The sequence below is a fragment of the Osmerus eperlanus genome, chromosome 26 (assembly GCF_963692335.1).
Source record: "Osmerus eperlanus chromosome 26, fOsmEpe2.1, whole genome shotgun sequence".
In the NCBI taxonomy this organism is placed as follows: Eukaryota; Metazoa; Chordata; class Actinopteri; order Osmeriformes; family Osmeridae; genus Osmerus; species Osmerus eperlanus.
In genome coordinates, this window is record NC_085043.1 from 1,450,354 (window position 1) to 1,466,289 (window position 15,936).

General features: G+C 40.4%; 3 protein-coding genes across 3 annotated transcripts; all 3 read left to right on the forward strand.

Moving 5' to 3' along the window:
- Positions 1-268: 268 nt before the first annotated feature.
- On the forward strand, positions 269-2,483 carry uts2d (urotensin 2 domain containing). The gene is made up of 5 exons (XM_062452625.1): positions 269-1,082; positions 1,295-1,399; positions 1,486-1,523; positions 1,670-1,745; positions 1,996-2,483. The coding sequence occupies exons 1-5, from the start codon at positions 914-916 to the stop codon at positions 2,019-2,021; spliced, it is 414 nt and encodes a 137-aa protein (XP_062308609.1). The 5' UTR covers positions 269-913; the 3' UTR covers positions 2,022-2,483.
- Positions 2,484-2,735: 252 nt separating this feature from the next.
- On the forward strand, positions 2,736-5,709 carry LOC134013089 (platelet glycoprotein V). Its single transcript, XM_062452853.1, has 2 exons — positions 2,736-2,847; positions 3,165-5,709. Exon 2 carries the CDS (start codon positions 3,170-3,172, stop codon positions 5,105-5,107), a length of 1,938 nt encoding a protein of 645 aa, XP_062308837.1. The 5' UTR covers positions 2,736-2,847; positions 3,165-3,169; the 3' UTR covers positions 5,108-5,709.
- A 2,012-nt stretch (positions 5,710-7,721) lies between these two features.
- On the forward strand, positions 7,722-11,324 carry lrrc15 (leucine rich repeat containing 15). The gene is made up of 2 exons (XM_062452532.1): positions 7,722-8,001; positions 9,172-11,324. Exon 2 carries the CDS (start codon positions 9,179-9,181, stop codon positions 10,868-10,870), a length of 1,692 nt encoding a protein of 563 aa, XP_062308516.1. The 5' UTR covers positions 7,722-8,001; positions 9,172-9,178; the 3' UTR covers positions 10,871-11,324.
- Positions 11,325-15,936: the final 4,612 nt, after the last annotated feature.

Sequence of the window (15,936 nt, forward strand, 5' to 3'; positions counted from 1 at the left end):
TCACAAATTCAGCTTTTTCGAAACCGATCGTTTTACAGCTGCAGTTTCAAGTTGTGAGATTTGTCAATGGACTTTGAGGTTCACTGTATGTCCATTTTACCCACCGAACTGTCGTTATTCAACTATGACAAGGTAAAACCGGTTTTGCAATCAATGACCCCTTTAAAAATACAGCTACATAGATAAGAATACACTGCTGTTTTACTCTATCAATCCAATCTACTCACTACATATAGACACTAGTCAGCCAAAGGTTTATAGTAAAACAATGGATTACCCTGACCTCTTCACATATTGGTGTATTCAATAGTTTGGATTGGTAAATGGGCTTCAGTGGGTAAATTACTCTGATGTTTTAGAGCACTAGTAGAAATAATTCCAGCTCATTCAATTATCTTTGCCACAGATATGTTGCAATGCTATATAGTGCAAGATACTTATAGTGTATTTAGATCTCAGTGTCATCTGTGAGTTGATTTCTTAAATGGGTTGATCTTATTGAAGGTAGTCCTTCAGCTCCACATCCACCCTGTAGCCAATACCATCTCTAGGTCCAGTGCCGCAAGGGACATAACCAATTCACTTCTCCTCTCCTCCACACCGAGAAACTCTCCCCCTCCACCTTTTTAAAGAACTAATTAATATAAAAGAAATATACTCAATAAGCCAAGAGCACCTGTTGTAAATAACAGGTGATTGACGACTACCTTACTCCAGTGGATTTGTCCTGTCACAGTGATGTAGGGTTATTGGCCTTACATCTAACATCATATCATCACATTTCTGTCAGACATCACATGGTCCCTTGTGAAAAAGGTTGTCCATTGACAATCTCCACAACAACGAGCTATTGATTTAGTGCATTGAAAAGCCCCTCCTCTCTCCCTTTAAAGTATATAAAGGTATTGTTGGAATGGACCTGAGACGTTCGATCTCCTTGTCTGGTTGGACGGTCAGTAAATTTTTCTTTGACCATTTCTCTGGTGTCATGAACAAACTTGTGTTATATTGCCTGGGATTCCTGGGTTTGCTACTGCTGCAGGGGGTGTTTGGTGTGGAGGGCAGAAGCATCCTAAGTCCTGGTGAGTATACTGCTGTAGGCTGGTAGGGATTCATTTGGTTAGATTGCTCCAGTGAGTGTTGTCTTCACGTTTCACAGTTTATTGTCATGTGCTGTGAATAGACAATAATTCTTAATCAGTTTAATGGGGAGATGTTTGCATTTTTAATGGATGTAGAAATGATTGCCTCTGTTTGTTTTACTTCTCAATATTTACATTCTCCACATTTTAAGGAAACAATGTTATTCACACAAAAGAAGACACAGATGTCCAGAACAAGATTATTACATTGCTACTTCAAAAGAGCTTACTGCCTGTGGAGAAAAATGATGCTCTTGGTAATTCAATAACTTCTATGAATCTAACAAAAAACAGTACTAAAGAAAATGGGATATATAATAAGGGACTTTATTTTTCTTCTCAGGTCTAGACTTGGCCAGTAGAGTAGCAGAGCTAGAGGAGGTAAGGTCATATGTCTGGCAATAAGTGAATATGTACATGACACTTTTCTGTATGTAAAGCTTACACCACAGCCTATTTACTATAAGTATAGAGACAGGAACATAGATGCTCTGACCATCTCTGATTGCAATGTACATTTCCTTCAGCTGGAAGCTCTTAGAGATGATCTGGAGCTGAAGCTCACAGCAAATGCATTGTCCACACCTAAGAAGAGGGCTGAAGGTAAATTTGCTAATAAGCAAGTACTGTTAAAAATTATGCCATTAAACAGACAGCAAAACAAGTATTATTTGTGCAAGTATTTGAGCTATTTAGTTAATTTGTCTGTTTAGAAGTCTTAAAAAATAAATCAAAAATATATAGTTATCAAATGTTGTTCAAAATATGAAATGTAATGTTGTGCATTACTGTAACTTTTGTATCTTGCTTCGTACATTTGACAAAAAAGTGGTTTTAATGTTTCTCATTACAGCTTGTTTCTGGAAGTACTGTGTGTGACAGACCTACTGTGAAGCAGAACCTCTGCAAAGGTCAAGCTAAGAATTTGGCATAGCCTCATTCATCCACAGTCACCTCAGATGTTTCAATGTTCTCTGTCATTGTTAATGTTAACTCTGTATCACCAAAACATGATAATTTAGGAAATGTCTTAAGAGTTTAGCATGAATTTATGTATTATTTGTAAGAATTGCTTTTTTAAATATACCTCATTATTGCCATACTTTTAAATTATTATTTGAGTAACAAAAAGCGTTTTAGTCAAGTATTATTTGGAAATGAATCTTTTTAAAGCTGAATAATTGTCTTTTGTTTACATGTATATAATGTTTTGTTTCCCTCTACTGCTAATCCAGGCAACAGTATTGATGTCTGTTATCGACTGTATTGTTTTTTAAATTAAAGTTGTATTATTTCCTCATTAAATAAAAGCATTGACATGCTTACCTGATTACTAAATGACTATGGGTATATAATTTGTGTAATTATAACAAATGTGTAATAAATAAATAATAACATTCTAATGTAAAACTCACTTTATAAGTTGATGCCATAGGACACAAAAAAGCAAAGAAGCGATAATTGATAAAACACACTGCAATGTCAAGGAAAATTAGGTCTGCAAAGCCTTACAGCAGAAAAACTGTGACAATGTTTTATCTCACCAAGTTTGGTACCCAGTGGAACTGCTCTGGCTTGTGGTTGGTGTGTACGGCCGTGATAAGACAGAAATAGACTCTTATCCTGTGGATCCTATAATACCAGTAATATAAGGAACAACAGCATCATAGTCAAGTTGACTGCAGTATTGTGGCTCATCTGAAAGGTTGGTACTCTTTGTTATCCATCTTCTGTTATATTACTAAACTATATTACTGCTATGATCTATGTTTGTCTAGCCTGGTCATGTCACTTTTTATTAGGATAAATACTTGATGAGAAATTAATACTATAAGAAATTACATTCATAATTAGAAAATTTACTTTTTATTTTAAGTATGATAGTTTATTCAAGACTATGGAAGTCAGTAGATAATAATCTTTTGAAAAAGTAGAATGGTAGATAGAAGTATCACATACAGTGGTCAATATATCAACAATTGATTGATTTGAAGAAAAATACTTACATTTTCTATTTAACAGGCACAATGTGGCAGGTAATCCTCATCCTTCTGTGCATCAGCATCCTTCCAACCCAGACCATAATCTGCCCCAGCAGTTGCATGTGCAACGAGAAAGGAGCTGTCAAGTGTGTTGGCAACATCACAGATGTGCCTAAGACCATGCCTAACAGCACATACCTTCTCCAACTTAACGACACAAACGTGAGGGTCCTGAATGAGCAAAGCCTCGCCAACCTGCCATTAATGCTGCGCTTCAGCGTTAGCTTCAGCTCCCTGAGCGCTGTCCATCCCAGGGCTTTCTACGTGGCCCCCCAGCTCCTGTCGGTCAAGCTGTCCTTCAACAACCTCACAAGCCTCCCGCCCAGGGTTTTCAGCCCCCTGGTCTCCCTGGAGCAGCTTCATCTAGATGGAAACCATCTGGAATCCATTCCCTCCGTGATGTTTGAAGGTCTAGCCAGACTTATAGAGCTTGAAATGAGTCGGAATGCCATTGTCCATCTGGCACCAGATGTCTTCAGCAGCCTGAGCAGCTTGCGCTTCCTCAATTTGGGGAAGAACTACATACGAGAGCTGCCACCCACCGTCTTCCACTCACTGACGCGACTGCAGTTCCTTATCCTCTATAACAACCAGTTGGAGAGAATAGAGTCTGGAGCCTTTGACGAGCTTGCCAACCTCTTGGAGCTCAAACTCCACCACAACCAGATTGCCAGCCTCCCCTCAGAGGTGTTCTGGGCCCTGGGTAACCTCAGAATGCTTACCCTATCCTCTAACAGGCTTCAGGGTGTCCCAGAGAAGACCTTCTATTACATGCCCAAGCTCACCAAACTCACCCTCTACAGTAATCCTCTACAGTCGCTGCCTGACCAGCTGATGGGACAGATGCCCTTGATAAGTGACCTTTACCTGTATGGCACCAACCTCACTGTTGTCCCCTGGAACCTCTTTGCCAACATGAGTGGTCTGCAAAAGCTCTCCCTCCACCTCAATGACAAATTGAGGGAGTTGCCTCAAGACCTGTTTTGTTGTCAGCCGAAGCTCCAGAGACTCTCTCTAAAAGCGAATGACCTTCAGGTCTTAGACGGTGACCTGTTCTTCAATCTCACCAACTTGAACGTCCTACTGCTGAATGACAACAAGCTCCGCTCCATCCCTAAGAACATCTTCAGACGTCTTTCCAATCTGAATAGCATAGAGATCAACAATAACCATCTTAACACCCTTTCAGATGAGGTTTTCTCCTCCAATGTGGGTTTGAGGGCTGTGACTTTGGGTGGGAACCCATGGGACTGTACTTGCAGCATCAGAGATATTGTGGGTTGGATCAGACGCCATGAAGGTGTGGTCAGTGATAGGGAGGGCGTGAAATGTTACAGTCCCCAGCATCTAGAGCTCCGTAAATTGTATTCATTACAAGATGAGGAGTTCTCAGTGTGTGACACCACGCCATCAAGCTATCTACCTACAACCCCTCCCATAGAAATATATGTGTCCCCTTCAAACCCATCTTCAACCCTTTCATCCTCTATCCCCTTTAGAACCACTACTTCGATCATCACAGTATCACCAACAACAGCCTCACAAACGAGCCCAGACATTGTGCTTTTTGAGTCTGACAACCCATTCCAGCTTTTCACCGAAGCTCTCCCACCCCCGCAAGGTGACTCTTATTTCCTCTCTTTCCCTCCTTTCTACGACCGTCTGGTGGTCGAGCAGGGGCAAAAGTTTATCCACAACAATCGCATGAAGAGCTGGGTATATATCTGGAGCCTGTCTTCTGATAGTGCCTCAGCTGGTTTAATTATGGCCCTTCACATCCTGTTAGTAGCAGCAGGCGTTACTTTGATCTTGGCAACCATATATGGGATGTATCGCCTCCAACAGTCCATCAATGATTTCTGGGAGGTGGCATCAGGAAACATGTTATCCAACCAGAAGCAAAAGAGGACAGATAGACTGTAATTTCGACATGCGTTTCATTGTCACCAATTCTTATACACTTTTTTGGGGGAAGGCATTTAAGCACAAACTGTTGTTTACATTTTACATTAAAAATATTAAGTATATGGGTTTGGCTAACAGACATATTTCAAGCAAAAGAAATGTCACAAGTTAGTTTTCTTATTTGTTATACAGTAGTTATGTATCGATAATCAAAATCATTTACAAGCTGTAATTATTAGTAGCTATTGGTGAGGTCCAGGAAGTCCTCTAAATTGGACAAAATAAAAGAATTATAAACGACAGCATGGTTATGAGCAAAAAAACAATGTCCATAATGGGATGAATTGTTGGGTCTCAGGAGAATATGGTGTGAAATTATTTCAGAGAAAAGGGCACTCAGTGTTGTTTTGTCTACTCTTAGTGGTGTACAGTTTAATCTACAGTAGCAGAAATTGCTTTCCTGTGAGACAAAACTAAACAGCATTCCAAACATTCCCTCACGTGTTGACATCCTTTTGCAGGGTAGATAGCAGTATACATGTAGCCTTGATAGAAAAGCTGAATCTGTTACTTTCTTGTGAACTTTCATGGACCAGTAGGAAGATTGTTCTATCTGAATAAACAGGAAACTAAAGTGTGCTGTGCTGTTTCTCAATGTCTTAGTTTGTCATTGTTTTTCAAACTTTCCTTTTCGGAATTGCATTACAAGAACCAATTATTTTACAAACATCTATTGCACACAAAACCACAATAATTTAAGGACAGAAGGCAAGACTTTACATTAAGATTGCATTACTTACCATATCACTATGTATCAATTCCCATAGTAACAACATAGTGGGTACATAGGATTAAGTGTTAGTAGCTGTAGTGTTAGCAATTCCTTTGTTACTACAATGTTGTTACTATACGTATTGCTACAGTGTGTAGTTATATGGTAGTAAATGTAACAGGAATGTAAAGTGTTACCAGACAAGTTTAACTTAACTCGGTATAGTTTGATTATATTGTATATTATATTTTAAATAATTTTAAACTTTATTAAGAGCTTTGCAAAAACTTTGCCACAACTTTTCAGCAGCCTCAGGTTTGTAGTTCTTTTGATAATAGGTTCACATTTCACATCTCTGCAACAACCCTAACACTTTCTAAATTAAGATCATTTACTTTTTAACTCACATAACTTATCACATAATAACTCACATATTGCTCTCAATGATACAGCACATGGAAACTCTCAACATGCATTGAGCTAAAAAGTAGCATTTCAGGTCTGAAAAAGTGCAAAGTAAAACCTCATTGGTTAATGGCATGAATGTCATGGCAAGTGATTTAATTTAAAACAAACGGCAAACAAAAGAAAACCCAATTAAGTTCATCACCATGGCGACGGGTGATTAAGCCTTTCCGGTACACTGAGCTAACACAACAATGAGTAGCATTCAGACAACACACAGACACACACAACACACACATTGACAGCCACATTAGAGAGAATCAAGAGTGAGAGTGAGGATATTAAATTTACCCTTGAGTTTTACTTTTAAGTCATATCTGTGCCACTAAACGTTTGGGAAAGTTGGATTCATAACACTTCCAGTAAGCCTACAAGTCTTTGTTATTGAATTCTGTAACTGTCTGGGAACATCTTGTTTTTCATGATTCATGTTCTAATGTTCCAATGCAACTTCCTTACAGTTGGCAAAGGGGTTAATTTCATGACCCTGAACACAATTCGCATTAACATAATGTGGAAAAAAAACTATCCAGCACATTTACATTTAGTCATTTAGCAGACGCTCTTATCCAGAGCGACTTACAGTAAGTACAAGGACTTACACCTTCAGATTACTAGCCCAACTCCCTCACCGCTCAGCCACCTGACTCCACATGGTTTACCCATGTCATTGTGTATATGCATATCAGTTGTTCCGTACAAATCTTCCGTACAATGTTTGTATCCTAAAGTAAGGGTCCTGTGCTGCTGGTAGACCCTATAGTTTAGATGTTAACTCCACCCAGCCACACATCTTGTTTTTGTGAAATCCCAACTCTTTCACTGTTAGATTATCTCCAGAACACACAGGCCTACTGCATCAGAGGAATTACAATGCAAATGTATCTAATCAAGAACACATGAAACTTTTAGGGCCTGGGTTTAAGTGGGGAGAATGTATTTAAACAGGCAGAAATAATACACATTGCCTTAAAAGTTACGATCATAAAGGTTCCAGGGAAAACATTATACAAACCAACATAGCTGACTGAGCAGTCTAACTGTCCTAAAAGTAGCAAATCAATTTACATGTTCCAAAAAGAATGACTGTCCCTCATCTCGTTCTACTGCAAGCATCTGGACTTAATTTTAAAAATCCACCCACTTATTTCACATGGAAAACACTTGACTTCTGATAGCACAGTAAATCTGCATTTCTATACTAACAGTATATACTGAATGATGCTAAGTGATCCATACAAGCTTTACCAAAAACATAAACAGGCACATATCAGCATGTATCCCTCATACTGAGTCTGAGCACGCACTCTTACAAAAACAAATTCAACCCAGATACTGAGCCAACCAAAGGGGTGGGACTTCATGAAAACTGCCTGTGAGAGAGACAGAATAAGGGAGGAACACAGTCTGACTAATGGAATCTGCACTAGGCTGTGGAGCTGAACTCCACTAAAGGACTTACATGCATCATGTGCACAGCAGAAAAAAAGATAGATGATGAGGATAGAATGATGAAGAGGTAGACAATGTGAGGAAGTGCGTAGATGGCTGTGGAATGTTTGATTGAAGCACTGGTGAAAGTCTGATTAAAAGGAGGCAAAGCATCATCACGAAAGAGAATAAAATTTACAGAAACATTTGTTTAGTTCAGATCAACTGTCGGGCACAGTATAAGGTAAGCAATTGAACAATGTAAACAATTCTTATCATTAGGAATACGTTATTGTATGATTGTGACTTTTTGGAGTAATTGATTAAGTAGAGATAAGTCATTGATTACAATGCTCTTCATATACAAAGAGTATGTTAAAGGACAGGAACATTTTAGTTGTGTGCCGTTTGTTTTTGTGAAAACACTTTAAGAACCTTTCATACGTTTTTATAAGAACTTTTCAGAAGTGGTCTATGTAACAAGATTATAATTCACAGACTGGGAAAACTGTCTTAAAATGATTAGGAACAACAAAATAATAATGGTTGGGACAGGGATATGTAAATCATCAACCTTTCAATACTTTTTTTTGTTTTCTTGTCATTCGGTTATTCTCGCCCAGTGCCAGTTAAATGGCACATTGGGTCCACAAATTGCTGTTTTAAATCAAGGAAATGTGGAAGGAAGGCACTGGAATTGATGGTGCTTTATTATTTTCTAAGGGGTTAGATCGAACTTTGGGTTTTAGCCAGGCCACTCTTGGGCATTCAGAGACTTGAAGCCACCAGCTTGGCTGTGTGCTTTGAGTCATTGTCATGCTGTAAGGTGAATCATCATCTCAGTCTGAGGTTGCAAACATATTTTGGAGCAATTTTGAAGCTCATAAAAAGTAACAATTGGGTTCTTTGGTCACATTCCTGACCAAGGCCCTCTTTGCCCAGTAACTTTGTTTGGCCAGCTCTAGCAAGAGTCTTGGTGTTTTCCGACATCCATTTAACAACAGCAAAGCACACTGTGCTCCTGGAATTATTCACTGCTTTTCTTAATCATATCCAGTCAATCATTTCACCACATCCTCGAATCAAGGATGATTAAGAGAAACACAATGTAGTGGAGATCAATACGGGGTCTGAATTCTTCGCAAAAAAAGCTATTACTGCAGGATGGGGGATTGTTTTTAATTTTTTAATTTAATTTTTAACATTTTAGATAAAGTCTATAACATTCCATAATTTGGAAAAAATGAAAGAATTAGCTTCAACTTTGCTTTGACATTTAAGATCTGACGATACCAAATAGATTGTTGCCAGCATGCTATATTGTGTCAAACATTATTTTATATATACAATTTTACAATTTAACTTTTTCACTTGCTCATGATTCAACTAATAAAGCTGTTTATTTTATTTCCAGAAAGACAATGGACCCGCCAATCACACTATACTGTTTTATCTTGCTTTCCAGCCTTGGTTTCATCCTGGGAGGATGTCCGGATAAATGCTTTTGCAATGAAAACCAAATAGTCTGCCAGGGCAAATCCATCTTTGATTTCCCCTCTGGTGTGCCTGCTACCACCTCCGCCCTCTATATTTCCAACACCAACATCCCTACCTTAAAACCAGAGGACTTTGCTAGCTTTTCAGAGGCCCTAGGCATCTTTGTAGTAAAAGACTCGAGCATCATGCAGGTCCTGCCTGGCACCTTTGACCGTACCAGTAACCTGGGTGCCTTGGGGTTCACCAGCACCTTTCTATCAGACTTGCCTGAAGCCTTGTTCCAGAATCTTCTGAGGCTGGAGTCTCTGACTCTGAGCAACAACAAGCTTGAGGTGCTTCGCTCCACCTGGTTAGCCTCACTTCCTGCTCTGAAGAAGCTTGATCTCAGTAAGAACCTGCTGACATCCGTTCCTGAGGAGGCTTTCCGTTATCTCACTCAGCTGGAACACCTGACCCTGGCCAGGAATAACATCTCCCAGCTCTCCAAAGAGACATTCAGGGGCTTGACCAGAGTGAAGATTCTCCGTCTCAATCGGAACTCTCTACGACAGGTTCCTGTTGGAGCGTTGGATGACCTGGTGAGCCTGGAGGAACTCTCTCTGCAGGACAACCAGGTGGACCACCTACACGCTGACCTGTTGTCTAAGCTTAAAAACCTGAAGAAGCTTTTCCTCTCCAGCAACCGCCTGACATCCCTACCCCAGGGATTGTTCTTTAACATGCCCAACCTGGCCCAGATCTCCCTCTATGAAAACCAGCTGAGTAGCCTGGTCCCAGGTGTGTTTGGCCCCATGGCTCTTCAGGAACTGTGGCTGTACGACAACAGGCTGATCCGTCTAGAGGACAGCACTTTCATGAACCTTACCCAGCTGCGTTTACTGGTGCTGAGCCGCAACCAGATCAGCTCTGTGTCCCCCCACGCCTTCAGGGGGCTAGAGCAGCTGGGAGAAGTGTCTCTGCACACCAACCTGCTCACAGGCCTGGAGGAGGGCACATTCCAGGGGATGCACGAGCTGGTAAACATATCGCTGGAGCACAATCAGCTAAACTCCCTTCCAAGCAAGTTCCTGGATGGTCTGAGCCAGATGGGCCAGCTAGACCTTCACAACAACTCCTTCTCCAACCTGCCCCCGGAGACCCTAGACACGCTCACAGCAGCTATGGAGGTGCTACTGGCCCAAAACCCTTGGAGATGTGACCAGGATATCCTGCCGTTGCGCGACTGGCTGAGACAGCACCCAACCAAGGTCAACCACAGTGTTGTGCTGTGTGCCACACCCATCGGCCTAAGTGGTGAGGTTGTTGCTGACCTAAAGGACGAGCAGTTTGGGGTCCTCCACCCATCCCTCACGCCTGACCCCCCAGAGGACAGGTGGGAGATCAGCACCCTGGCTCCTAAGAAGAGCACATTGGCCCCCACTGCCTCAGTTACACCCACCAGGCAACACACCAACAATGGGAAGGGGGAGGGGGTGTCCCGGGACATCCATATCATTATTATAGCTGTTGTATGCACCGCTGTCATCACAAGCCTCATTATCTGCTGTGTCTGCTGGAGGAGGAAGAAGAAAGAAAGCCACAACTTAGGGCGTAGGTCCAAAAACTCTGTTCTGTAAAAGTGAAATTGTGTCCTTAACAATCTTAAATGTCTCCTTGCATGGCAGGAAACAATCCCAATTGAACAAGAATCAGTAGGTTCTGTAATAATACCCTGTTTTAAATGATAGCCTGATTATAGCTTGGTCTGTTATTACACATCTCAGTTCAAAATGATTTATGATTATGTTATTGTAACTCTGTATGAGGTTCCACTAAAAGTAAAAAAATATATATATATGTTCATCACAATGTGATGATCTGCATCATCACAACTCTGTAGATTTTTCATTTAAGTTTTTTAATGATTGACATATTAACATTTTCACTGAATTCTGAACTTTTGTAAAAAAGTATACTTTTATACGTTTTTATTTGCTCTCTAATTGTTATCCTTCTTCACAAAATCACACATTGAATAAAACACATTGAATTAAATAAATGCTTAAGTCATGACATTAAGGAATTATTGATCATTTCTAGTGACCATGCTTTTTGAAAAAACATTTGGGATTCCACATAGGAAAGACAAGGCACTTTATTTATACAGCACATTTATACATGAGTCAGACTCAGTGTGCTTGACATAAAAACATGTTATGCAATATATCAGGATAAAAACTAAAAACATAGTTATGTAACCACCCTTTAAGCGTCCTGAGATTGCCTCAACCATGCCGTATAAATAAAATGCGTTATTATTATAATTATTATTATAGTGCCATTTCGCAACAATAACAACAACATGAACACTACATAATAATTAACTAACTAACCACTATCTTGGTACAGTAAAGAAACTAAAAGAAGCCCATGACCTTGTCTTTTTGATTGATGTTTGTGTATGAGGGGTTTGCCCTGATAATTCTCATGACAGGTTTACCCTGATAAAGCCATGATTCCATTTCAAGTTTATGAGCTCTGAAACTATGTAAACCTTTCAACATTTTTGACTGAAGGATAATAAATCCCCAAAATATTTTCAAAGTAGTAAAATGCTCTCTTCTAATGGATGCATCAGAAACGTCTGCCTATAGCATTCTGTAGCCCAGCTTTGTGAACTCACCTTAGGCCACATGTTGTATAAGCAGTAAACAGAAGTAGGATTGTTGAATTCAGAGTCAATGCCTTAAATTAGATATTAACATTGTTTTGATTGCACAGTTAGAGACAGACAGGAAATATATGGGAGAGAGAGAGAAAGACATGCAGAAATGCCCCAAGCCAGAATCGAAACCTGGCCGCATGGTACGTTATGGTATGTGCTCTACCCAGTGAGCTGCCGGTTCCACCCCCTCAAAGTCAAATGTATTTCTAAAGCATGTATAAAAGCAACCAGTGAGAGCCATAAGTCACCAAAATAACTAACATTTATCACAAAGACATGTACATATAGGATAACATTGCTGTGCTTGGATAGTATCATAGGCTAGGGAGAAAAAATGGGTCTTAAGATACTGTATGATTTTAAAACATAAATACTGGGAGTGGATCTAATATGGAATGGAAGACTATTCCAGAGCTATGGAGCTGCAACTGAGTAGGCATGATCCCCTTAGATTTCAAAAGGGATTTGGAATGGAAACAGTTAAAAGCTGTTTATTTGAAGACCTTAACGCAGGCGCGTTGCTGGACACTTCAGGGACATAAGTTTGATATCAGCTTTGGTAGGGACATCAATAGTTAATGTGGGCGTGCAATAATTTTTTCGCAATAACTTGAGCGCAAATACAGTTTTTTTAGCTTCTTGTAATAGACCTATAATACGTTGGACTCATGATATTATGTTTGAGTCAAAATAACATGATTGGTTGGCCTATTATTTAGAAACTTTCTTTAGTTTCGTTTTCTTAACCTACCTCAATTCTGACTTGTTTGCCGACACCTGGATTTACGTGTGTGCGCTGCAGTGGCTATTATAGCAAGCAAAGAAGAGCATGCATACATGGAATTCTATGGCAGGCATCAGTTTGTGTTTTCAACTGCATTGATTTTACAAGCGTTGATTGGGATACTGTGTTTCTTTTTTCTGGGATTATCAATGAATGCACTGAAAAATTAAGTAAATTTTTAAAACTTTTAAAATTAATTTTTTTTACTGGGGCACAGCTGACCTATACTGGTTCTTGAGCTGATCGTGGGAAACTAAACCCATTCTAATTTGTACACACACACACAGATTCCTGGCATTATTATTAGTAGAGATGGAGAAGAGTGCCACATGTGGTTTTTGAGCTCTCCCCCAGAGGACGGGCACCCCTGTTTTCTCAAAAGCCTTTTTTTTTATATATTAAAGATCCTGTAAAGTAAATTCCATGTTTTGCTTCTAAGTACATTATATACGTGTGAAATGAGTTCCTTAAAACATGCAAAACGTGCAAAGCGCTAAAACTTTGTCGCACTGAAATGTGGAGTTAGACCGAAGAACAGTTTCTCTTCCGTTTCAGATCAGGTTTTAATGGGCGCCGCCAAAAAACTACCTATCTCGAGGTCATTTCTACCTATCCACGTCAGATCACTGAATGGCTCCTCCTGCTGTACTGTTATTGTAGCTTACATCAGCTAGCTAGCTAGCTTCAGGGTGTCTCCCACCACCCGCAACTGATCTTCCCTGATGCAAGAACTCCAGCTGTGCTGCAACGCCATTTAAGTTCCCTATTGATAATGAAAGGAAAAATAGGTGGATAGATTTTGTGAAGAGCCACGCTCATGGAAAGCTTCGGATAAACTCCAACAACCGCCTCTGCACTGACCATTTCACGGCGGACAGTTTTAACATGGACCAGAGACAAACGGGGTTCACCAACACACGGCTTCTCTTGCAGCGCGGAGCCGTACCGAGCATCGCCCCCCGGCCGTTCATCCTCCGGTCGCACCTGGACCATCCACCGCCGCCAGCAGTTCATCACTCAGTTCTGTGTGCTTGTTATAATTATACTAGATAACTTTTCCAGAGGTATCTCTGCTACGAGTTAGTGCAAACCGCTAACTTGATATTATCGGTGTAGAATGATGGTATTTTGGTTAAATGGTTGCTAATGTGCTAGAAGTAGGCCTAGTTGGAGAGCTCACTGTCTGCTGTCTCTGGTGTCAATTTTTACTCCTGTGTTACAGCTCAGGGGAACATTTCATTTATATGCATCTGTACGTTTCACTCATTGAACAAATACATTCTAATTCTATGTTTTGTTCGGCTTGACCTAGCGTCCATTATCTGGGTCGTAGGTAGCTTACTTGAGAGAGGTGGCGCCTTACAGCGAGGGGACCGAGCTTCAGCTCCTTCAGGCGACACGCCCCCCCAGTCTCGAACAGAGAAGACTGCTGATTTTCTTACGATTTCAAAGCCTAATTTAACATACTTGTCGGTGTTTTTTTTCCATTCGAATTTGTATGGGTAGTTAATAACACATTATTCTGTGGTGTGGTGAACTTGAAACTCGTTTTTAATTCCACTTTACAGGATCTTTAAACCTTGTGTCATCACATCCGCCCAGTCTCTCTGGCTCAGAGTTTCAATACCTGGGGAAATATCGCCATCTATAGGTCCACCCTAACATTGTCATGGGGAAGGGTTGGTGTGAAACCAGACCCCCACGTTACAGCTTAGCAACCAAACTATATCGTGATTCAACTCAGCTTCAGTTAGCTAGATAAAAAATGACCTGCCAAAGATCTGGACAAACATGCATCGTGAATTGTAGATTTACATGTACGGGTTATTTATTCGAATGAAACACAGTCAGTCACATGAAATAACGCGTTAGCCCCAGACCCCCACCCCTTGGCTTGGGGCAACGGCCCCGGTGGATGTAGGTGGTATTGCATTTCCGATTTTCTACCCGACTCGTCCGGTCGTTTTTATTCTATTACAGTCAACATTTACAAAACTATCTCCCCCAATAATTTTTGTTCGATTCTCAAACCTGGCTCATACTACTAGCTTTTTATTTTATAAAATAATTTTTCCTGATTTTTGCTAAATTTGAAACCAATCCGAAATGGGTAAACTAGCACCCCATTTATTTGCTTACGTCAATAAAAGTTGCCTGCAAATGTGCTCGCGGATACTAACAGGGCACGAGCACAAAAGTTCACATTGGCCGATAGCCGATTTACCTGGAGCTGAATGAGCCATATTGAATGAGTACAGGGAGAAATGGCTTGAGTTGCCTGCCCTGTTGTAGCAAGTTTAGCAAATGGTTGTCACACATACATGAAATGTTGTTAATATAGTTTATTCCCGTTATTTTAAAACAGATTAGATTTTTCTGTCAAGAACCTTTTTACGTTCATGTCATGATGGCAAATATTACATTATGTTAAGCGTGAGCATAGATTGTTGACATGTCTATCAAATCAAATGTATTTGTATAGCCCTTTTTACACGCAAGCATGTCACAGAGGGCTTCACATATGCCCATAGAACTGCCCCTCAACCAACCTAAACCCTCAAGGAAGACAAGGAAAAACTCCCAAAAAACTCTCAACAGGAGAAAAAAAAATGGAAGAAACCTTGGGAGGAGGAATTCAGAGAGGGATCCCCTCCTCCAGAGACGGTTGGTGGGAGAGAGGAGCAGAACACAGGCTAAACATAGTCATACAGTGTCGATGGGTTTTTAAAACACCAAAATCCATTATTCAACTTTATAGATGTAGGACAGGACCGGGAGACTCGCGACCAGGTCCAGCGTTGGCTGACCGACGACCAGGCAGGTTCTGACAACTCAAACCCCCCACACCACAAGGGATGTGTGTGGGGGGGGACAGAGAGAGGAGAGCAGGGATAAAACGTTTCCGTCAGATATAAGTGGGGGTGAAACAGTCACTGAGGACCTTCATTGTCCCACAAAAGCAGTCTGGCTTGATGACACGATAAAAAAAAAGAATAATGGGTGTGTTTAACAAAAGCTTCTGAAGGCAAGACTAATCATATCTGGAGCAAAGACGAAGATTAATACTTTAACTGATAACAACAATAAGAAATTATATAAATATGATTAGTCTTGCCTTCAGAAGCTTTTGTTAAACACACCCATTATTCTTTTTTTTAATCGCTAATCTCTGAAAATAGCATGAAATCCACGCT

Coding starts and splice junctions, on each gene's coding strand:
- uts2d (XM_062452625.1), top strand. CDS start 914: ATGGACCTGAGACGTTCGATCTCCTTGTCTGGTTGGACGGTCAGTAAA. Junction 1,083..1,294: donor CAGAAGCATCCTAAGTCCTG/GTGAGTATACTG, acceptor CCACATTTTAAG/GAAACAATGTTATTCACACA. Junction 1,524..1,669: donor GAGTAGCAGAGCTAGAGGAG/GTAAGGTCATAT, acceptor CATTTCCTTCAG/CTGGAAGCTCTTAGAGATGA.
- LOC134013089 (XM_062452853.1), top strand. CDS start 3,170: ATGTGGCAGGTAATCCTCATCCTTCTGTGCATCAGCATCCTTCCAACC.
- lrrc15 (XM_062452532.1), top strand. CDS start 9,179: ATGGACCCGCCAATCACACTATACTGTTTTATCTTGCTTTCCAGCCTT.